This window comes from Pogona vitticeps, chromosome 5 (genome assembly GCF_051106095.1).
Source record: "Pogona vitticeps strain Pit_001003342236 chromosome 5, PviZW2.1, whole genome shotgun sequence".
Lineage (NCBI taxonomy): Eukaryota > Metazoa > Chordata > Lepidosauria > Squamata > Agamidae > Pogona > Pogona vitticeps.
In genome coordinates this window covers 74,494,866-74,519,914 of record NC_135787.1, presented here as the reverse complement: position 1 = coordinate 74,519,914, position 25,049 = coordinate 74,494,866, and the positions used below count along the sequence as shown (strand labels likewise).

General features: G+C 40.1%; 1 protein-coding gene across 19 annotated transcripts in view; it reads right to left on the bottom strand.

Annotated features, from left to right (window-relative positions):
• The window catches only part of APBB2 (amyloid beta precursor protein binding family B member 2), a 216,824-nt gene that overhangs the window by 118,228 nt on the left and 73,547 nt on the right, over positions 1 to 25,049 (bottom strand). For 8 of the 19 annotated variants that reach the window (XM_073001177.2, XM_073001178.2, XM_073001185.2 and 5 more), the window contains exon 2: positions 18,496 to 18,606. In XM_073001177.2, coding sequence (XP_072857278.1) covers positions 18,496 to 18,541 — 46 coding nt within the window. In that variant the 5' untranslated portion in view covers positions 18,542 to 18,606. Of the gene's footprint in view, positions 1 to 7,956; positions 8,026 to 18,491; positions 18,608 to 19,353; positions 19,420 to 25,049 lie in introns of those variants that run through there. The other 11 variants (XM_073001181.2, XM_078393989.1, XM_078393993.1 and 8 more) reach the window with 4 other exon arrangements.

Here is a 25,049-nt window from a genome sequence, read left to right as displayed (position 1 = left end):
ATGCCTAATAAAACAGAGGCAGGACTGAAAGAACATGTCCAGCTGAAAAAGCAGTCTGTTTCTTGTCAACTGTTGATCCACAGATAATAGCCTTCTGTTAGAGAAGATTTGCACAACACAGCAGAGACAAAAGCTAAGGGAAAAATACTTCACTGTCTGATGTGCCTTACATAGTTGATGGTTGCAATTATTCAAGCATCTATAAATTCCAAGCTACTACTGTATGAATAAGTAATGGCAGAGTATTGTGTCCTTCCACACTTAAGAGACTAACATATCATATATATCTGTCATCTATATTTTAACAAATCATCGTTCAGACAGCAAATGAAAAAGGTAAGAATATATGGCAAATGCTTATGCCTACACCTGAAGATGTGAGCTATATCTTCATAACCGAAGTATAAGTGGAGGAAAAGGATGGCGAACCTTCAAGCTCATGGGATCAATTATTTATTTATTTATGGATGGATCTGTCTGTCTGTCTGTCTGTCTGTCTGTCTGTCTGTCTGTCTGTCTGTCTGTTTATTTTATTAAGATCCAGAGATGGAATAATTGTTTGCAGTAGCCAAATGGGTCAGACAGGAGAGCATGCACTAAGAATTAAGAGACACAGTACTCCTGTGTACATGCTCAGTCCAGGATTTTGTGTCCAATGACCTGGAGCCACTCACAAGTCCATCAACCCCCTTTTGCTTTCTCCCAAGCATGCTTGTTCAGCAACCTAACCTGGGATGCAGGCAGGTTTTTTAAAAAATTACCATTGTTATAAACCAAGGTCAAAAACTATTGTCAATCTCTTGCAAATCACTCAGAATCCTGCCAGTAGACCTTCTGCCTATCTCCATAACTGACTTGCTACATTAAAATTTAGTAGCACCTACGCCATTGAAGTCTATGTGGAAACAGTCTCAATACAGTGTTGTCCCCTCTCCAAAGATGCTTAGAAGGAGATCAAGAATGATCCTTGGGCAGAACTGTGGTTTGCTGCTATCCAAACACAAATAGATTGTTCTGCTGATTATCCGCTAAAAGGAGCATTTGAGACCACTAAAGAAATCAGCAAAAAGTAAGCATTAAAAACAAGAATAAAAGAGGTAACAAACAGAGCAGCCAACAAGGAATTTGCCACATTTTAAAGCAAAATCATTGTTGTTGCTTAAAAACAGCCTAGTCTGTGAAGCAACAGATGAAATGGCTCCAGAGACAAATTGCAACAGTATAGGAGAAGAGTAAAGAGGAGACCAGGGCAGATGTAGGCATAAAAGAGTTATTACAAAAATTAACATAGGAGCTGGAAAGTGATCTGGCTGAAGCTTCAACTCCAACAGAAAGCAAACTAACAGAAAGGTTTGAAAGTACAAAAAAAGCAGTAATGAGACTCCAGAAATGAGCACTGCACAAGAAGAAAAATTAACACATTTGCAGGATATGACAAGGATTTAAGACAAGCCAAAATGTACATTTTTGTAGTATTCAGAGCAGGAAGGTGAAACTAGTATTGAAACAAAAATATATCATCAACTTAACAATAACTGCCCAGACCGGACGCTAACTGAGAACAATATTGAGCAAGCTCACAGCTCACTGGGTCCAAAACTGCAAAACCAGGGACAGGCACATGGTGTAACAGTCAGATTTGCAGATTTGCAAGTGTGAGGGCAAGAGGAGAAGGGGACGACAGAGGATGAGATGGTTGGACAGTGTCACTGAAGCAACCAACATGAATCTGACCCAACTCCAGGAGGCAGTGGAAGATAGGAGGGCCTGGCGTGCTCTGGTCCATGGGGTCACGAAGAGTTGGACACGACTAAATGAACGAACGAACGTGTTAAAATATAAATCCTAAAGCAGCTAAAATGTTCTGAAGCTCTGCTATATATGGAGGCAAAAATACTGATCATCTAGGATCTAGCAGCCAAAATATTAAAGAAGAGAAAAATCAATCAACCAACCAATCAATTAATTTTTGATGGAGTAATCTTGTGGATTACTCATTTTTATTTGTTTGTTTGTTTGCTTTATTTATATCTTTCCTCCATATCATAAATTCCAGTCATCTCCAGTTTTAGAAAATGAAACCAGAAAACTGTACTGGAACACTGGGCATCTGGGGGAAACAGCCACCCTTTATAGTCTTGAACAAGCTGCACAGTCCCAGGACACCCCCAGAAGAAGCTCAGTGAGTTAGGTATCTGGCTGCAGAGCCATCGGTTGGGAGTTCAATTCCTCACTCTGCATCCACAAAGAGCCAAGCTTATGTGACTCTGGACAAGCTGCACAGTCCCAGGGCATCCCCAGAAGAAGGGAATGGTAAACCACTTCTGAGTATTCTCTACCTAGAAAACCCTGAAAAGAGTTGTCATAAGTCAGAATTATTATATGTATGTATGCTGCTCCTAATATTGCTATTTTTGTAGCTCTGATAGTGTTATTTCTGAGGTCTGCAACAGCTTATAATGTAGGGTGACATTCCATTATTATTATTATTATTATTATTATTATTATTATTATTATTATTATTATTATTATTATTATTATTATTATTATTATTATTATTATTATTATTATTATTATACATCAAGCACAGTCAAATTTATGAAAACATTGACTAGTATTACATAAGATACAAGTAGTTTTTATCAAAAACTTAAATCTGTTAAATATTGATGTGGTATTTATGCTGTTCCTAATATTGATGTTTTTTGTAGCTCTGATGGTGTGATTTCTGAGATCTGCAACTGTTTATAATACCGTGTGGAATTTCTTGATATTGTTCCCAAAGCCCCAATGACTACTGGGACCACTGAAGTGCACTTCATTCACAAGCGAAATGTTTTGATTGCCAGGTCTCTGTACTTTGTTAGTTTTTTCAACCCTGGCATTCTCTGGAATTGCAATGTCAATGATCCAGACATTTCTTTGTTTTATTGGTACTATTTCTTGTGTGTTATGTTCAAAGTGTCTATCAGTTTGGATCCGGAAATCCCACAAGATCTTGATGTCATCATTTTCTGACACCTTCTCTACCTGATGTTCCCATGAGTAATTTTGAGGGCTGACAGGTTACATTTTTTGCATAATGACCAGTATACTAATTTTGCCATATTATTTAAAAAACTCCAGCCACAGTCAAAATTATAAAAACATTGACTGGTATTATATAACGGACACAAGTTTTAACCAAAAACCTAAGTATCTGTTAAATAGTAACACAGTATGTATGTTGTTCCTAATATTGCCATTTTTTTGTAGCTCTGATGGTGTGATTTCTGAGATCTGTAACTGCTTATAGTACTGTATGAAATTTCTTGATATTGTTCCCATAGCTCCATTGACGATGGGTACCACTGAAGTGTGTTTCTTCCAGATGCAAGATGTTTTGATGGCCAGGTCTCTGTTTCATGCCCATGTCATGTGTATGACCATAAGCACCAGGTACTGAATACTGATAAAATTTTGGCTAGTGTCACCCATAAAGATAGAAGTCCACTCTTACAAGGAGAAGGGCTTTCTGTTTGTCCTAGCGTTCCAAAGTAGGTCAGGAAAGTCTTTCTTGCTTGTCCCTTTCACAATAAGCCTGACGTTGGGATCAATTTCTACCCACTAAATCCACTCTTCTCTTCCATCATGGCAAGTGCAGTGAGTGAGATTTCTGAATTATGACATTAAGAAGTAAAGGAATGAATGACTTCTCAAATAAAAATGAAAGCTATAAGTGGAAGAAAAAGAAGTCTTACTTTTTTTAAAAAGGACAATGAATCAGGCAAAATCTAAGCCAGAGTGCTTGTAAAATCAACACTATCTGATCAAACTATGCATCCGGCGTAATCCAAAACTATATTTTAAAATAAATGTTAGGAGACAGTGCCTGTTCTACACCATTCTTGCTTCTAATTGAGATGCAGTGGAAGTTCAGTGGATCACTTAGAAATGATCCAGAAAGACAGTTCAAAAGCATCAATTCTTTGGCGGTCTGCTTTCTTTAGGGTCCAGCTTTCACTTCCATACATAGCTACAGGAAAAACCATAGCTTTGACTATGCAGACTTTTGTTGGCAAGGTGATGTCTCTGCTTTTTAAGATGCTGTCGAGGTTTTCTCCCAAGAAGCAGGCGTCTTTTAATTTTGTGGCTGCTGTCACCATCTGCAGTGATCATGGAGCCCAAGAAAATAAAATCTGTCACTGCCTCCATATCTTCCCTTTCTATTTGTCAGGAAGGAGGGGATGGGACCAGTGGCCATGATCTTGGTTTTTTTGATGTTGAGCTTCAGACCGTGTTTTTTTTTTTTTTGCACTCTCCTCTTTCACCCTCATTACGAGGTTCTTTAAGTCCTCCTCACTTCCTGCCATCAGAGTGGTGCCATCAGCATATCAGAGGTTGATATTTCTTCCGACAATCTTGATTCCGGCTTGGGATTCCTCCAGTCCGGACTTCCATGATGTATTCTGTTAGGTCCCTCCCATTTTCTCCTTTATCATGTCCATCTTTGCACAAAATTTTCCTTTAATATCTCCAATTTTCCTGAACAGATCTCTGATTTTTCCCTTTCTATTATTTCCTCTATTTCTTTGCATTGTTCATTTAAGAAGGCTCTCTTGTCTCTCCTTGCTATTCTTTGGAAGTCTGTGTTCAATTTTCTGTAACTTTCCCTATCTCCCTTGCATTTGGTTTTCTCTTCTCTGCTATTTCTAAGGCCTTGTTGGACAGCTACTTTGCTTTCTTGCATTTCCTTTTCTTTGGGATGCTCTTTGTTGCTGCCTCCTGTACAATGTTATGAGCCTCTATCCAAAGTTCTTCAGACACTCTGTCCACCAAATCTAGTTCCTTAAATCTGTTCTTCACTTCCACTGTGTATTCATAAGGGATTTGGTTTACATTATACCTGACTAGCCCAGTGGTTTTTTCTACTATCTTCAGTTTAAGACTGAATTTTGCTATGAGAAGCTGATGATCAGAGCCACAATCAACTCCAGGTCTTGTTTTTGCTGACTGTATAGAGCTTCTCCATCTTTAGCTGCAGAGAATATAGTCAATCTGATTTCGATGTTGCCCATCTGGTGATTTCCATGTGTAGAGTCGCCTCTTGTGTTGTTGGAAAAGAGTGTTTGTGATGACCAGCTTGTTCTCTTGACAGAACTCTATTAGCCTTTGCCCTGGTTCGTTTTGAACTCCAAGGCCAAACTTTCCTGTTGTTCCTTTTATCTCTTGGCTTCCTACTTTAGCATTACAATCCCCTATAATGAAAAGAACATATTTCTTTGGGGTCAGTTCTAGAAAGTGTTGTAAATCTTCATAAAATTGGTCAATTTCAGTCTCCTTTAGCCTTGGTGGTTGGTGCATAAACTTGGATTATTGTGATGTTGAAAGGTCTGTCTTGGATTCATATTGAAATCATTCTATCATTTTTGAGATTATATCCCATTACAGCTTTTCCCACTCTTTTGCTGACTATGAAGGCTACCCCATTCCTTCTATGGGATTCTTGCCCCCAGTAGTAGATATGATAATTGTCTGAATTGAATTCACCCATTCCTGTCCATTTTAGTTCACTGACGCCCAGGATGTCAATGTTTATTCTTGCCATCTCCTGTTTGGCCACATCCAGCTTACCAAGGTTCATAGATCTTGCATTCCAGGTTCCTATGCAATATTTTTCTTTGCAACATCGGACTTTCCTTTCACTTCCAGGCACGTCCACAGCTGAGTGACCTTTCGGCTTTGGCCCAACCACTTCATTAGCTCTGGAGCTACTTGTACTTGTCCTCCGCTCTTCCTCATTAACATGTTGGACGCCTTCTGACCTGAGGGGCTCATCTTCCAGCATCATATCTTTTAGCCGTTTGTTTCTGTTCATGAAGTATTCTTGGCCTAAAAAGCCATCCTTTGAGATGCAGGCAGATGTATCTGCCAAGGCCTTAGGAATACCAGTGTTTTTAAAGGTGAGCAAATGCTGCTCAAAGTTCCCTAACTATGAAAGATATTAGAGAATAAAATAATGTAGGTCTTGCATTATACTGCCCATGGACTGATTAATCATCATAAACCTTAGTATTCATACAGCATTTTACTCAGTGCCTTCACAAGCACAATGGGTTATGGAGAAAACAGCCCTAGAAGGCAAACCAATACTATTATCCCATATGGAAACACGGAAGAAGAAAATCAGTGGATTATGGAAGATGATAATAAAAGTTGATAAAAAATGTGAAACTTAAATTAGGTGTTTCCATTCTTGGCTAGTACAGTAGTCGTTCCATATCTGTGGGATCAGTATCTGGGGTTTCACTGCACCATGGTGTGAAAATATTAAAAAATATTAAAAGAAAACGATCCAGGAAAAAATATTTTTGCATGTATTACCAAAACGAGACCAGATGTAGCCAGAGACTGTGCTATGAATACCTGTTAGTGAGGAATATGCCGCATGGTCCCTGGCACCCTCTAGTGGCCAGTTCTGGTAATGCACGTGAACACGTTTCTTTTGTTTTTTTTTTCCTTTTATCATTTCATATAAATGAAATTTGAGTGTTTATCAATGTCTGTATCTGTATCTGTGTATGTGTATACACACACACACACACACACACACACACACAGAGAGAGAGAGAGAGAGAGAGAGAGAGAGAGAGAGAGAGAGAGAGAGAGAGAGACGTTTTGAGTTATTATCTGCAGTTTTCAGTATCTGCGGGGCCTCATGGAACCAAGCACTAGAGATACAGTATCAGCTGGTACTGTATACCACACCAGTTTTATAGACATGAGTGGGAAAACTGCTAGCCCATCTAACATTCTGGACGGTGTGTTGTATGTGTTCTGTGCTGTGAAGTCCGAATCAACTTATAGTGACCCTAAATAGGGCTTTCAAGATAAGTGAGATATTTAAGATTCTTTTTTTACCAGTTCTACTCCCCTAATGAGTTTCCATGGCTGAGCAGGGGTTTGAACCTGTTCTCCAGAGTCCTCTATCCACTACATTACACTAGGAATCTAATTTTCTTGACTACAAAACCGATAATCCCTAGTTTGGCTGATGCTTCTGAAAGTCAAAATCTAAAACACATCTTGAAAGTCATAAATTCTCCATCCCTGGTTTATGGTCACTAAATACTATATTTTTAGAGCTTGAAGAGACAAGCATAGGGTTCCTAAATCCATTCTGCCTCATAACTAGAGATGGGGGTATTCGTATTTGAATATCCTCACACAGGTGGAAAAAGCGCACAGGTGGAAATCACTGTCCATTCATGATTTCGCCGCTGACGCGAGTTTGTCAAACCTTCCTATTGCGCCGCTGTCCACAATAGATTAGCCACTCCTGGCAGGAGGCGGGATGACAAGCCTCTCCACCAGGTCGGATTAGCCATGACAGGAAGCCTCTGTGGAGCCGGTGGCAGCGGTGAAATCATGAGTGGGCCGCACCCTAATTATTTCCATCTGTGCAGGGATATTCGTATATGAATATGAACACCCCCATCTCTACTCATAACACTAACAAGGGAGTCGGGAGGGGAGTTTGTTCAGAGATAGCGGAAATCATACGGGAAGGAGGTGCCTTTCCATTCCCCAGCAAATATGTTCTGCCCAACCATTTGTGATTTTTAATTAATCCAGAACTCAGAGTTAGCTGTGATATCATGAAATGGCTAACAATAGTGCAGCCACACAGGACCTATTTGAGGCCTAAGAAAGGTCAGGATGATAAAAGTATCACAGACTGGTAATGAATACGTACATGTGAACTAGAAACTGGAAGCATGATGCTTGCACTGGCACTGCGCAGTTCTGAAAGACTGGCTGATTTAAAAAAGAAATACATATACAGGAAGGGAGGGAGGGAGGGAGGGAGGGAGAGAAACATGTTTATTTAATTCATAGGAGAAAAGTTATGGGCCAGCAGGAGAGAAAGGTATTAAGGAACTCTGTTCAAAAAAGTAGGTGAAAAGGGCATCTGACCTGGCAGTACTTCTGACATGGATCACTTGGCTTCAGCAATGGATCAGGAAATAGATTATTATTTGCAATCTGAAAAGAGGGATCATTTTAAGAAATTAAAAACAAAGCCATAAAACAAAGCCAGCACAATGATTTTACCATCATAGTAAAGTTCAGGAACTTATGGGCATTCTTAATTTCGTCTATTCAATTTTTATCCCACTCTACATCAAGCTGATTTGCATCGTATCTGAAATTTGTATTGAACTGGTATTTCAAATGGCAAAAAGAGGGAAGAATTATCAATGGCCTTTGTTACACTAACAGCTGTTTTCTGGTATCTTCAAAATTTGTTCCTATGTTTCCAAATAAGAAAAAACAAAACTGCAATTGCTGAAGGCTCCCTGAAAGATAATAAGTCCTCTGGTACTGATTTTCCCTCACTGTGCATCCATAAAACAGTGCTGGGCATGTTCTAGATTACATCCTCAACTGATTCTGGGATACAGCGAGGCCTAACACATCACACACGTTAGATCAGAGGTAAGCCTCATAAGGTTTCAGGGTTATTTTTCTCATTCCAGAGGCTGCACTGTCTAGGGCAGTGGTCTCTAATCTTTTTAACACCACAGACCGGTTGTGGAAGATGGGGCACCTCTCGTGCTCATGTGTATGCTCGCACGGGTGGGTGCAGACTTGCGCACTTGCACAAAGGCTGGGGACGCTCAGGGGGCACTCGCGCAAATGCACAAAGGGGTGACGGGTGCTCGCACATGTGTGAATGGGCTGTGCGGGGGTGGGAGTGCATGCAAGGGGGTGGGAGATCTGTCTCCACGGCCCGGTCTGGCCCAGGCCATGGACCAGCATCGGGCCGTAGACTGGGGGTTGGGGACAGTCATCTAGAGCAGTCATTCTCAATGGATGGATATGGCCCCTTACCCCCCCCCAAAAAAAAACACATTTGAAACAGGTAAGACTGAAAATGGCAGGTTACTCACCTGTAATTGTAGTTCTTTGAATGGACCTCTGTGATTCACACTGTGGGTGATCTGCCCCTGCGCAGAGCCTCGTCAGAATATTCTGGAGCTTCTGCGGTAGCAAAAAACATTAAAATAAACCCCTACCCCTCTGTATAAGTACCTTGGCACCAGGACTCCCCTTTCAGTGGTGTCAACCGCCGCAAGAAGAAAACACTGCATTGCGTGACAGAGGGGAGGTCGGGTGGGATGTGTGACTCACAGGGGTCCACTCAAAGAACTACAATTACAGATGAGTAACTGCATGTCTAGGTTGAAGCTGCTGTTGAGGGCTAGCAACCGAGAAAGATTGAAGTGAAGCATCCATGGACCAAGAGGGATATCGAGAGTCATCTATATTGGCACCAGTGTTTCTATGGTGTCAAAAAGGCAGCTGAGGCCGATTCAGAGGATGCATTGGTAGGTCTGTAGAGTAAATCGAGGCTGGGGGTGCCGAGCAGGAAGAACGGTCTCCATCATTTTGAGATGGAAAATATGTACTAATGGGGCTGCGAATGCTTCGCAAGTTGAAGCGTGTTTCTCGACTGCCCTGATTTTTGCAGGTGGTTGATTAAGAGTTGTCTGATGGCTGCGGGCATCTGAATGATAAGGCCTCTTCAACACCAAAGGTTGTTGAGATTGAGGTTTTTGACGTGATGCTAATATGGGACCGGAGAAAACAGCCAGTCAAGCATCTGCAGCCGGCAGGTTAGAGAAGCACTGATCGGGGCAAATGTCTTCCCGATGAGACTGCTGGGTGCGGGATTGGTTCGCATGGGCCTGTGGAATTGCCTCACATACTGGATGCACCTGATAGTGCACCAGTGGCCATGGAGGCCGTCCCCATGATCCAGGATAGGGCACCAGTGAGGCGTCAGTGGACGGGTTAGCAGGAGAGATAGAGTGTCAGGGACTATTGGGCGAGGAAGTAAGATGGCCCACTCGCTCGTCCCATGCCGGTGACTGAGAAACTGGTTGATGAGATGGAATTCCTTCATCATCAGAGGGCAAACCGACAGAGATTAAATCGCCGGGTTCGGAGACCTCTTGTGGAGGGACCACAGGAGTCTTTGATTTGGTCTGTTTAGATCATTTCAGTTGTGGGGGACCCAGAACCAGATTGGAAGGAAGCTTTTGTTTTTCAGAAGGCTTCAATGTTGAAGTTTTTGATGTCAATTGCTTGGATCTATGTGTCTTAGAGGTTTTCGAAGTGGAAGGTGCATCAGAATGAGATGAAGTAGCGGAGGAACAATGTTTCGACAATTCTGCAATGGCTTTTTCCATGACTTTAGCTTGTGAAGTGGTTTTACACGGAGGTTGAGCCATAGGTTTTACTGGTTGCAAAGATTGTTCCCAAAGATGGAGTTTGAGTTGAGATAGGCTAAAACGGAGGACTCGTCATTTATGGCCATCTGATAGTGGGATCTTATTATTGCAAATCACGCAGTGCTTGAACGGGCCCAAGGGGGTCATGAACAATTAAGAAAAGAAAAAGAATAAATGACAGGCTGGAAGCCGAGGCATGCAGGAAAAAACTAAAAACAGTTTGTATTATGTTATCTTTCTATTACAATAAAAGAAAAATAGAAAAAAATTAAGTTAGAAGTAAAATATACTTGTTTTGCGTCAGACTCACAGAAGATAGAAGTCCGAGGCTCTTCAACGTGCCAGTTGAAAAAAAGGGGGGGAGTCCTGGAGCCAAGGTACTTATATGGAGGGGGGGTATATTTTAATGTGTTTTTTGCTACCGCAGAAGCTCTAGAATATTCCGACGAGGCTCTGCACAGGAGCAGATCACCCACAGTGTGACTCACAGAGGCCACAAAGAAGAATGATTCTTCACACATCACCTTATGAGGTTTGTTATGCGACTTATACAATCCTGATTCTGCCTATATACAGTATTTTTTCATATCGTCTTTATGGCCAAGGCAAAAAAAAAAAGGGTTCAGAATGGCTGGTAGAGAACTGCTATTGGCAAACGGGAAGATGCATGACCAAACTGGCCGATTTGTTTTTATTTTTAATTTTAAAATAAAGTAATTTTCATAGGATATAATTACTAAATATGTAGTATTATTAGCAACGTAAAAAAACTTTTTAATATATTTTATTTATTAACAATATGATATTAATTATTCATTTAAAAATTAAATTAAAGGGTTAATAAGGTTAAATAAGATAAAAAGAAGAAAAAACAAGAATTGGCACTGCAGTCTGCTTTTCTTTTGCTTATATGGCTCTGCAGAGGAATCTAAGTAGTCTCATGTTTTTCTCTCTCTCTTTGGTTACTGTTAGCTAAAGTTATTTACTTGTTAAAGAAAGTTTACTCCTTCTATGTTTTTATTAAATGCCTATTTTTTTTGCCTTAGTAATCCATTAAGGCTAGAGTCTAATGTCACCTGGCTAAATTCTAAAAGGAAGCAGGAAAATAATCCACTGGTGAGCTTTAATCACTAATTGCTTCCCTACTGATACATTTAATATACTACAGTGGTGCCTTGCTTAACGAGGATAATCCGTTCCAGCGAAATCACTGTAGAGCGAAATCCTCATTAAGCGAAATAAAAAATCCAATTGAAACGCATTGAAAACACGTTCAATGCGTTCCAATGTGCTTAAAAACTCACCGTCCAGTGAAGATCCTCCATAGGGGCGGCCATTTTCGGTGCCTGTAAAGCGAGGAATCCATCCAAAAACACAGCGGGGAGTCATTTTACACAGCAGATGGCCATTTTGAAGCCGTCGATCAGCTGTTTTAAAAACGTCGTAATGCAAAGAATCGGTTCCCAAAGCAGGGAACCAATAAGCGGATTTTGCCTATTAAAACATCGTTTTGCGATCGCAAAAGCGATCGCAAAAGAATCATTGTATAGCGGCTTCGTCATTTAATGAGGCAATCGTTAAGTGAGGTACCACTGTATGTAGTTCAGTTATTTCTGTGCTTGCCTATAGAGTTACTCAGAAGTCAGTGTTGCCTGATTTGTTTCTCAATATAAGTGAAGGAAGATAGAAGATGACAAAATATTTTTATCTCCTGTCCCCATAGATGAAACAAATACATATAGTTAAGAGTGAAATATCAGCAGCACCATGAAACAGGACTTAGTAATGTATGTTCAAACAAGGAGGGGGAAATGATACAGTATATCACAGCCAGCGGTTTGAAATACCGAAATTAATACTATGACCTTCAGCATGGAGACACAAACGTATTTTGAAAAGGTCATGCCCTTACTTTTCTCTTAAAAACAAAATATAACATACTCAATTCCATCATCCCAATTTTCTGCTAAATTAGAGTTGCTAATAAAAACAGATCGTCATATTCTACACAGAAGCTGGCACACAGTGTGTGCTCCACTGGCCCCAGCTGGGACTGGGGCAGTGGGGATAGAGTCAGCTGCAGCGACTGCCGCAGGCCAGGTTCAAAAGGAGACTTCAGGGACAAGCCAGTCACTTCTAACCCAGAGTTCCTTTCGTTTGGTCACTGGGTCCATCTCTGGGCTCAGTTACTCCAACAATTCCAGGGTCTTTCCCTTCCCCCAGCCGTCCTCAGTTAGTTCCACTGGGATTGACACAGTCCGCAGTCTCACTATCCAAGCCAAATGGTTTCAGGCCTCTCAGGGATGGTTGGTACCAGCAGGCAGCTTTTGTGTAGAAGCTCTCTGTGAGGCACCACTGTCTCTGGTGCTTTTAGGGTTGGCTGCTGAAGGGTGTTGTGGATACTGGGCACCAGGTCATTGTTGGCAAGGGTCCAACTCACAGCCCCTGATAAAAGCAAATTTCTTTGGATGCAGAATGTGGTAAAATTGGACTACATTTAACAATATTGCAAAGGCTATGTTCAAAAGACATCTAAGTGGAAAATGTACAGTACACTGGTGCCCTGCTTGACGACGATAATCTGTTCCAGCAAAATCGCTGTACAGCGAAATCGTGGTCAAGCCAAAAAAAAAAAACCATTGGAATGCATTGAAAACGGTCAATGCGTTCCAATGGGGCAAATACCTGCTCGTGCAGCGAAGATCCTCCATAGGGCGGCCATTTTGCGATCCCTGTCTTGCGAAAATAGATCAGCAAAATAGCGGGGAGCCATTCTGCGAGCCGCCAATCAGCTGTTTTTAATCGTCGTAATGCAAAAAAACGGTTCCCAAAGCAGGGACCAAAACAACGTAAAGTGAAAAAAACCCATTGGAACCATCGTTTTGCGAACGCTATAGCAAGTCAAGAGATGTCATCGTCAAGCAGGGTGGTCGTAATGCGGGGCACCACTGTACTGGGTCTTCTATTTAGGATTCTCTTAAAAAATACCACCCTATAATCCCTTAAGATTTAAACCAACTGTAGGCAAACTATGGTCCCTTGGGGGGTGTCTTTGTGGCTACAGAGGCCAGTGCTAACTCTGCCTTCTAGAATCCTTTTGTGAAAACTATAGTCCAAATGACAACTCTTTCAAGATCTATCTTGGACAACCCCCATCCTATTTATTGTCACCACCACATAAGGTTTGCAAGGAGAAGAGTTGTGCTGTGGCTTGTTTCCCAGCAGAATCAGGTTCACTCCAACCAGCCAAAGCAGGATGCACAAAGATGGTTATCTTCAGAAGATCTCTTGGCCAGCGGATTCTACCAGTAAACTAGGTCCACAGTAGTGACCCTCTTCCCAATGCTCTCTTTCCTATCAGGATCAAAAGCAGTCATGACGGTAGTCCAGCGGGGCTTTCCAGGAAGCTGGGAAGGATGAAAGCCTCTTGCGGATGGCTGTGACATTACTTTCCAGATGGCTATTTTCTAGCTGGCACTAGCAGTAGAGGTTGCTGTGGGATGGAAGAGGCTTTCCCTGCTTTATACTCTATCAACAGCCCCTAATTATTAGCTTAAAACTCCCATTCTTCTCCATACCTGTGCCTGTGTGCACATGCATGAGTGCATATGTATACATGAATGCCTGCATGTTTGTGTTTCCCCTGCCAACACTGGAAGTTGTCCTTGGGGATGAAGAGCTTGCCCATATCTGATTCGATGAATCCCGGTGCTCCTAGTCACTGTGAAATCCAGCCCTCTCTCCATGCCTGTTTTAAGTTCTTGATAAATAACAGTATTTGGAGTACCTCCCTGTCAAGAAACTATTACATTCTCCAAAGCTGTAACAGTTGCTTTATAAGATCTAGCTATAAAACAAGTGAAGGCATTATCACAAAGAGCAGGAGAAAAGTTACAGTTTGTGAAATGTAATATAAACTGCTGGCACACACTGACAACTTTATTTACAGGAACAAACTAAAACCCAAACTTCAGCTCTTTTTCTTCAGTTGGAAAGTGTATGGAATTCAAATTGTATTTTCTTCGAAACTTTAACAGAAGTTTTCTATATAGTTAGCAGATATCAAAGATACTAAGAGAGTGCCATAAAATCTGATCCTGGTAGAGAGACTGATATTATTTTATCTTTTTATCATGGAACTTGTAAACTGTGACATTTACACATGTGTTTTAATCCCCCCCCCCATCAGTACATTGTCTGTCTACTGCAATTAAATCCTGTTTCCTATCCATGTGTTATTCATGGGCTACTAAACCCATGGGGAATAAGCAAGGACTGAAGGAATGGGCGTTTGAGCCAGGGTCATCCAGCAGTGACAAAACACAGGTAGCAGATTCTGGGTAAGAGGCTTCTGTACAGCAGCCTCCTTACATTGGTACTAATTCTGACCCAGAGTTGGTAGCATACTATCTGTACAAAGGTAACAAAGAAGAAAGCCTTGGTGTGAATTAGGAAAACATAATTACCTGTTCTTTTCACTAGCATGTACTTCCACTTGTCCAATACAATGGCAAAGGAAAAGGGGAAAGGGAAAAGAAAAAAAGAAAAAAAAAAAGAAAAAGACTGGATTTTTGCAAAGGTATCAATTTTCTCTGCAATAATATGAACTTAAAGTTATACAATTCGTAATTTTGTTCACAAAATTTTAAGTTCGTTTTTCCTTTATAAAAAAGAACTTTAAATTTTGTGCACAATTAATGAATTGTATAACTTATAGAAATAATACAAGTGATAACATATAATTTCTTTCCCTCCCTCTTAACAATTTAACTTGCTTTTAGCATTTGTGAGGAAAAATAACTCCATAAATACACCAGATTTTCACCATTTTGCCAACAGAATGCTTATTCGCTTATGCAATTTTACTAAGCATCACCAGGACTAGGGAGATGTTTGTATGGGTATTTTAGGATATATCTAGCTATATCTAACCAAAAAGTGTTCAAAGCAATCCTAACAAAACTGGCACCAGTGTTGGACACTGCTTTCAGCTTTTCGGAGAAAAAGCTTGAAGCACAACAAAACCCTGTCAACCTTGACTCACTAGAGATCATGACAGGATGCATGGCAGTTGAACCTCTTTTCATGGGAAAACATCTCTGGACAGCTATCATCTGTAGACACTTGTGCCCTCATTATTTATTGGTTTTCTGATTAAGCAGCTAGTTCTCACTCTCGATAAAGCTTCCATGGCATCTCTACTGTTGCACAAATACCTTTTCTCCATATCTGTCGGAATCAACTCAAATGGCTGATTAGAGTGGATTAGGCAGAGCCATCTCATGAGAAGAGAAGACTCCTTGGAAAAGACCTTTATGTTAGGAAAGTGTGACGGCAGGAGGAAAAGGGAACGGCAGAGGATGAGATGGTTGGACAGTGTCATCGAAGCGACCAACATGAATTTGGCCCAGCTCCGGAAGGCAGTGGAAGATAGGAGGGCCTGGCGTGCTCTGGTCCATGGGGTCACGAAGAGTCGGACCACGACTAAATGATGACAAGACCCACAGATTAAAGTACGTGATCAGTGAGCAAACCTAAAAGCCTGGTGTGGAGGTTTTACAGGGATTCACAAATGCCACATGATCTAACTTGGTATTTTCAAACTCCTTCCTTGCTGTTTGACTCTTACAGTTCCCTTCTTCGGTAGCAATTCCGAGGGCTGCACAATGCAGCCTTTTGCATGTTCAAATGCAAAAGAAGTAAGAAGTCTTACTAGGCTCAATAGGGTTTGATCACTAGGGTGCTTCTTTTAGAACTACAGCCTACATCATATGAAAAATAATTCTAAGCAGTTCCACAAAGCCAACCTCCACTTGCCTCAGAAAGAACCACAATATAAATTTTTGGGGAGCTATAAATTTTCTGAAGGCTCTGTGTCATCTGTGTTACACTATTTAAAATAAACACATACTGGTAGATTAGATAGACCGGTTAGATCTCTTGCCTCAAAACTGATGCACTAAAAGTTATAATTTTAATTCAGCCTGGTAACAGTCTTGGGACAACTAAAAAAACAAAAAACAAAAAACAGGCAAATCTCTACAGTCTGAGACAAGCAAAAGGCATCTATGTATATGTGGGTGTACAAAGGAATGTGTATGGAAGGCAAAAAAAAAAAAAAGCCAGACACAGTTTTTTAGAACAAAGGAAGTAGCACTGCAACAACAAAAGCAGCAGCAGCAGATGGACTATTAAAGTACATTGCAAATGTACTACAAAAGAAAACTATTATCCAAAATGTTCTGTTCAGAATACCATACAGTAAATGAAAAAATGACCAGGAAATTATAGATAGCATTGAAATACAATAATCTGAGGTTATGCATGTAAGAAGGTTAATCACAAAGTACTGTCAAGTACTGTCTTCTGAGAAGATCATTTGACATGCTGTGAACAAGAGTCAACCTGAAGACTCACAGATTATCACTGACAGTAGCCACAGGGACAGTCACTTGTCAGCTGCTATTTCAGAAAGATTAAAGAGACAAGTTACAAACTTTAAAGAGGTGCTTAAGTCTCCGCTCTCCCCATGGAAAAAAACTATCCTTAGTGGGAGAGAAGCACAGCAAGGTCAAGCAAGGTTTTTTAAAGCAAGGAAGACAAAGGAAATCAGCAAAACTGAACTTGCACCAGAAAGTAGTAGCTAAATGGAAGACATCCTTATGGGAGAAGTCTCAGATCCATTTGTTCAACATACCATACACATCCAAACTATGGTACCGTACCTGTACAACTTTGCACCATTAATCCTGATCTCCCATCTAAGTACAGAAAACCAAAGAGAACACTTCAAATGTCTACTATGGGGTGTGGGGCAAGTAAGCCATATTAGTCTGGCACAGAAAAATAGTGAAATATCTAGAAGACGAAAGTAATATGAGCTTTTATGGGCCACAGTGCACTACCTGAGATTACACACACGCATACACACACACACGCATACACACACACACTAAAGTTACCAGTGTGTGTGTGTGTGTGTGTGTGTGTGTGTGTGTGTGTGTGTGTGTGTGTATATGTATATACTGTATGTATATATATATATGTATATATGTATATATGTATATATGTATATATGTATATGCACACACACACACACACACACACACACACACACACACACAATGTTGGGGTTGAGTTGGCATGTTAATGGTAAACAGTGAGATCAGAGGAAAATGTGCAGAATGGATAGATAGTCATTTGGGTCCAGACTTAGCCATGCCCTGAGGAGGTCATAAAACTCAGGAAGAAACAGTCATTGGCAGATCCCTACACAACATCATGCGTTCTTTTCTCAAATACTGCTCCCTCTAATTGTTAATGTATACTGCTGCTCTGGACCAAAACACCTTGAGGTAATGCCATCAATGTCCTGTTTTATAGAGCAACTATTTGTAAAAAGCTAGAGAAATTTGGATACTAAACTCCCAATGACTTTGTTGGCTAGAGAAGATAAGAGTTGCAGTTAAAGAACATATTGAGGGGTACAAGATGGTTGATCTGATCTAAAACAAGAGAGGGGAACCTACAGTCCTCCACATGTTGCCTGAATTCCAGCAACTCTGACCTCTGGCCATGCCATAACTAGACTCCCATACATTCTGGAAAGTCACAGGTTTCCATCCCCTGATATTATGCCTTGTGTTCAGTCTATATGTGAAAGCCTCCAACATTGGGGGACCCTTTCTTAGTAGAAGCAGAATTTTCTGATAGTCATATCTCCTACCTTACAGACAACAGTCCCCTATTTGTCTAGTTCAAATCCAATTTAAAACAAAACAAAAGGAGGGAGAGTCAGAGTCTTGAAGTTTCTCAGAAACAATTAGCTCCTGGAAAGTACATTGACCTGGCTCACAGCATGCCTTGTCAGTCTTTTGCATTATGATGCCATGTATTTTATTTCAGTTTAAATTATAATGCTTCTAAATTTTGACACACACATAAAAAATAGCATAGCAATTTCAAATAGTAGAGAAATTAAATCAGTAAAATTAGCATATACTAAACAGCAAATCTTTTGCTCCCCATTTGTAGAAATTATGTTTGAAAAACTTCATTTCTACCTTTAAACACCCTCTAGAGAAGTTCGAAATTATACTGTCAACATATAATTACTCATGGTGTAATGACAGTGGGTAGAAACCAGCGAACAGAAGCTACAGGTTCTGTTTTGCTTTTTAAATGGGGAAGGAAAGAGAGGATTGGCATACATACATACATGAATTGCTTTGACGATAGTGAGCCCCTGGATATCGCCTGCCCATAGCGCCAGTCAGCACATTATCCCGTGTTGTCAGCTGTTTTCAAAGCACCAGGCAGAACTGTTTTACTGGAGGAAGAAGAAAAAGAAAAACAGAATGCAAAGATTTAGTACAATGCCTATATTGTTTTCATTAAAATGCTAATGAGCCTCTCCATGGTTTTGGATAACGGGTCTATAAATTATTCACAGTCATGCCAGCAACAGAGATGAACTGTTGGGCTATCAATCCAGAGCAAATTTACTGCTTGTACTTGTCTTCCACTGATAAGGATAAATAATTTCAAGGCAAACACCATACCTTGATACTCTCGCTCACCTGAGATTTCACAATTTTTAGGTCATATTGTGTTTTTGCAAGCACTGACTTTCATTTGCAGTAATGCTTCAACTACAGCAATGACTAAACTACAGTGTTGTACCTAACAATCTCCATGTAACCTTTCCAGCACTTTGGGGGGGGGGGTGCTTTTAAACTGGAACAAAGGGTGAAAGACTTGTATGGATGGAGTGGCTGCTTGGAGAATATTTTTTCAGTCACAGTAACACAAGCTAGACCTGGTCTCCCACACACCGCTTTTTAATTAACATACTTTAATTCCCTTTAATTAATATAATTTTAATACAGTACAATATTTAAGATTAATTTCACACAGCTCATGACAATTAATGACAGCAGGAAACTATCTGTTTATCTATCTATTCATCTATCCTTCTGTTATATTTCAATACTCTTTAATAGTATGATATCCCCAAGAAGCTGATATTAAAAATAATAATATAAAATAGCATTAAAATGTTACTTAATTCATTTACCAATATGATTCATCATAGCTTCCCAAAACATTTCAGTCTACATACTTCTGGATGAAGGTTGAGTCAAAAGCAGGAGACAACTTGTTCCCCAAAGTGAAACAAAAAGGCTATGCCTTGTCAACCACCTGACTTGTCTCTCTCTCTGTTTGATGTATTCCATCTGACTAAAAACAATAGGGATGAAAGCAAGCATGACTATTCTCCTGTTGCCTCCAGTCCTGATCCCTCCTGCCCTTCAGCTCCTCTCACAGGAATATTCAGCCACATCTACATTACATTTGAGAAAGAGCTTGAAAAGATTTATCAGGAACAATATTGCACAGATAGGCATCTGAAAGACTTCTAGTTCAAATTTCTACCACATGTTCGTAATAATAATCCTTTGTTCATTAAATTCCCTGCAAAATATCCCACATAGTCCAAACTGGAAACTAACAATCGTCATGCCTCTCCTGATCAACCTTTAACGGTATGGGAAGTGCTTGCCATGGTTCGACCTCACTGTAGGACTATGTAGTCTTGGACAATTATATGAGCCTGTCACATCAGATCACCACCTTTTTCCCAAAGCTTGATTACATAGGAAAAAGCTAAAAAAATAAACAAACTGGAAGCAATGGATATGAAATGTACTTTATTTATTTATTTATTTATTTATTTATTTATTTATTTATTTATTTATTTATTTATTTATTTATTTATTTATTTATTTATTTATTTATATGCCGCCTACACTACCCGAAGGTCTCTGGGCGGCTTACAGCATTTAAAATACAATAAAAAGGCAAAATAAAAGGGCAAAATAATTAAAATGCAATTAAAATATATATTCTATAAGACAATGTACTCAGAAAGAGTCACAAACTAAACAGTTGACTATAACTGCCTCCCTTATTCAATCAACAGCTCTGCCCTTTGCCCAGGCTTCCTTACACTGGATAGCTGGCATGCATGGGGAACTGTGCACTGAACCATATGACTGGTAGTCCACAATAGTCTCTACTATGAAGATTCTGAAGATTATGTTTAGACATCTTAGGGTCTATGTGCACAAACCTTTATACAGATGTTCTGTTCTGCATTTAGAATTGGTCGCCATGAACAAGAAGGGTTAGACACTGCCATTATGTTCCCTGACTCCACCAGATAGAGATGAACATCTGCACAGAGCATACTAATGATCATATAAATTGAGAATTTTTTTTAAAAAATGTAATGGCTGATATCCTATTGCTTTGATATGTGCATGGAAGGCAAACAGCATAACATTCTGTCACTTCTAGATGGCAATTAACAAGTCCCTCCTGAGATTCTAGAGCATACCTCAAGCCAGGAGATGTATGCACCCCCATGAATCCCAGCAGTAACTCATTAACTGCAACACAGAAGCAACTGAATGTTAGTCTTCCTTATGGGTAACAAGACAATAGGATTTCAGCCAATAATTTCTGTTTTCAGAGGGAAAAAGTTTCCATTAATAAATCAGGTCTTAAAGACAACTTAAACAACTTATATCACATCCAACCAGCTAAACCAAAACATATAACGACATTTTGTACAAGACTAAGGCCATGTTTAGCCCAATGCCAAAAAGCAACTGAAAACAAAACTGAAATATGAATGAGAGACAAAAGCAGCAATTAGTATTGTACAATTACACAACAGTAGTATTATAAAACAATTATCCTTTTAATGGGTATTCCCATTACTACCGCATGTGAATTTGTAAATACTTCTTCACAAATACGCATATGTGAAAGCAAGGATTGTCTGTGACTGCTCATTGAATGTACAGTTTAGATTTGCAATTGTATAAGATCTGGACAGGCTTCCGTAGTTGTACCCATGCACCTGCACCACATGGTTACATCAGTATGATACCACTTCAACTACTATGGGTCTCTCTTAAGCAATCTTGAGATGTATAATTAGGTAAGGTACTTAAAATTCTCTCCTATTGTGCCAAAAAGTGCAATAGACCCCTCTAAAAAAAAAAAATTCTAAGTACCTCTTCAGCAGTTGCTGCAGCACAGCCAACAGCAAGAAATGCAGAGAGTTACAGTTCTCCAACAACTTTTCCCAGCCCTGGTTTAGAGAGAATTTCAGCAGCAACAGAAAAAATATAGAATCCTGGAAAATCTCAGATGAATGGATAGGATTAAATATGTGTCACTGCAAGGTCTTTGTACTTGTTTGCCCTGGTGTCTTAAGGGCCAGGGGCTGCAGGAAGCCACACATAGTACCAGAGGTACATCTTGCTTCCTCCTGGAATAAGCATGTTGGCAGGAATCAGGCATTTTCAATGCGTAAGAGGTTCAGTGTGGGAAACTTCTGCTTAAAGGTTGTAGCTGCATTCTGTTCCAGTGACATGCATACACTCTTGGCAGGAAGCAGCAGCTGCCAGCAGGCGGGGTACCCCTTCTTTTGCCCTTTTGCTTAGAGGTAGAGCATAAGATCAAAGGGTTATTTCAGCCAATCCTGGTTACGATGAAGTAACTAGTATCTTATCTGAATTCTAACAGCATACTATGTAGTCATGCCAAGTAAATAAAAGAGCTCTCGGGGTGTTGCCTGTAGGCTCCGCTGGCTCGGACATCCGTTGTTGACTCCTTTGTTCTTTCTCTAAGGCAATTAGCCTTCCTTTGTTCCGTGATCACCCACAGTGCAGTGAATGTTAACAGCTGTAATATCACTTGACACTACTTTGTGTAGCTGCCCAGAGCCTTGTGTACCAAAAGATCTCTCAGCTGTACCCCCGGTGTCAACGTATCATATGTATAACAGTATATAGAATCATAGAATAACAAAGTTGGAAGAGGCAATTGAATCAAATCCTCTGCTCAACGCAGGAATCCAAACAAAAGTATATCTGACAGATGGCTGTCTAACCTTCTCTTGAATGTCTCCGGTGTTGAAGCACTCTATCTCCCAAGGCAGTTGGATTCATTGTCATATAGCTCTAACAGTTAAATAATTGTTTCTGATATTTCTGTAACTTGAGCCCATTATTACAGGTCCTGCACTTTGGAATAATTTAGAACAGATCCTGCCCTTCCTCTGGAGAAAAACCTTTCAAGTATTTGAAGAGTGTGATCATATCCCCATTCTAAGTACCCCCGAAGTAGCTTTCATGAGACTTCAGGGAACATTAGAACCAATCTCAAATCCAATGTACCCTCTGGGTTCTGTTGCGACCAGAACGAAAGGGACTGAGAACGATCGCTGTGCAGAGGAGGAAGAAAGCTATGTGGAGGGAGGCGGAGTCACATGTGAGCACGCAGGCATGCACCTAAGAGGGAACCTGGCTCAAGTCCATTTTGAAGTGAAATTAAGGGCACGGAATAAAATAAAACCAGTTATTTTCACAAGGAATGCTATCAACCTAGAAGACACAAGTGTGAGCTGGAAAAAAGGCAGCATTCTTGTATCCAAGCATCAAGAGTGTTCCTTTTGTACAAAATGTTTGGTCTTAACAGCCAAAGGTGGCCCCTTTTCAAAATTATACATTCTGTCAAATTTTCTTTGTTTTATTTTTAAATTAAAACATACTAATTCCTAGAGGTGTTGTTCTACATTGCCTTTGGAAGAAGAGAGCTGAGCCTGAGTAAACAACTGCGCCTGCAGCTTGTGATGTGTTTTCAATGGCCTTTGGAGCGCCCCCACCCCCATGAGGTGTGGACAACTTTCCACAGCACTTGGTATAATTGGGATCATACTTGTAAACATTTTTGTTGGTAAAGGGGAAGCTTAGAGTTAAATTCTCAAGAGAACTGCCAGCAACCACCACAGATGCTACCTCTGGCAAAAGTGTGAAAAATCAGAGAATTTTTGCTCATGTAGATGCACACTAAGAGACACCTGCCTTCTACTCTCAGCGACTCTCCCTTGGGCTCAGAAGTTTCCTTTCCACAGCCTAGTAAAACCAAGGCAACAGGAAACCAGGCTGAGTCTACAAAGATTTTTTTGTCACTTTCAATAACTTCCTACTTTAAATGCAAGGAGAATGATGCAATAATAGAATGCCTGCCATTCAGCAAAGTTTTTTCCCTATTATATGGTTTTATTGAGAATCCTTTTGGTCTACCATTCAGTATGAAAATCACTGTTTTTTTATCACCTGTACTGACTATATAAGTCACGTGGAGAGGGGGGATTTTCTGCTTGGGTAACAGCCTATCCTCCATATTATTTTACCCAGGCTTCGTGCCCTGGAGAGGTCACTCCAGCTTTGCGTACAGCGTCAAAACACTAGACGCTGTTCCAAGTCCTCCATACAGAGCACGTTACCATAGTCTCTCAAGACTGAAGAATGCCTATGAGGGGTGGGCAGGAAGTAGACTGAGATCTGCTAGCAGATCTCTTTATGATTCGCAAATACCTAACAACAGGAAAAATTCCCACAGGCCCCTTGGTAGTGATAGGGCTTGAGGGCAAAAATGTGAGATCCCCCATCTTGATGTAAGCAAAGATGGTATATCAGATTATCCTGCGTTATTTAAGACTAAATGTGGCCACTGGACCTCTATGTTTCAGAAAAAGACAAAGTGAATGTTAAAAGTTTGTGTATCCACCCCACCTCATCTATATAACTTGATTGCCAATAACTTTTAAAACATGATTGCACTGTAATAATAACTGAAAACCAACAAGACCAATTTTCATGAAGATTAGAGTTAACAGGAGCTGGTACTAATGGAAGGTACATGCAAATTTTAGATTCAGATGATGCCTCTGAATATCCTCTGTTGGGAGGAGAGAACTATTGCCTTCAAATCTTGTCTGTAAGTCTGCCAAGGGTGATTGGATGTTATGGAAAAAAGGATGCTGTCTTGAACAATGTTCTGATACATCTTGCAAAAGAGGAAACAGTGTGTCTTCTCCTTTTTGGAAAGGTAGCTAAAAAAAAGAGACTTCCACATAATCAATGAGCATCAGAAGTACCATCTTGCAACGACAGGGCCAGCATCCTAAAATAGCAGCATATAAAAAAGAAGTAGAAGCATAGTGATAGAAATTATCGTTCACAAACTTTTCTTCCAGTTTGATTATTGATACAAGTATCTGTTCAATCTCTCCGAGAATCAAATAGAACTTTATTAATTCATTAAATCAATTCAAACATTTATTAAACAGGAGAGCTTTTATGACCCATTTTAGTGTTCTTCTGATTAGTCTGGGGACCACAACTACATTGGCAAAATAAATTATATACCATTTGCCAATAAAATATTTGCAATTAGCCTCTCAGTAGAGTACCTAATAATAAAACTGTTTATATTTTGGACCAGAAATCAGATAAATTCTAATACTTGTGTGGTCAAGAAGTGCATGGTAAGCAAAAAGCATGACAGACTCTGAGGGCCTTCATGTTCCTCACTGCCATATCTTCATACAGCATAATGAATTTAACTAAAAATACAATAAAAAGTACCTTAAAGGAAAAAAACACCCTACTTATATATTGCCCCGTATCACTTAAAGCATTCTCTGGGTGGTTTACAATTTAATAACACAGGCTATACATTGCTTTTCCCTTCAGTGCACTGGATACTCAATTTATTGACCTCAGAAGGATGGAAGGTCAATCTTGAACTAGCTACCCGAGCCCAGGATCAAATTCAGAATATAACCAGTGTCTTCATTGCAGTACTGCAGTTTAACCACTAGGTATATTTCTGTATTAAAAAATTTAGGAA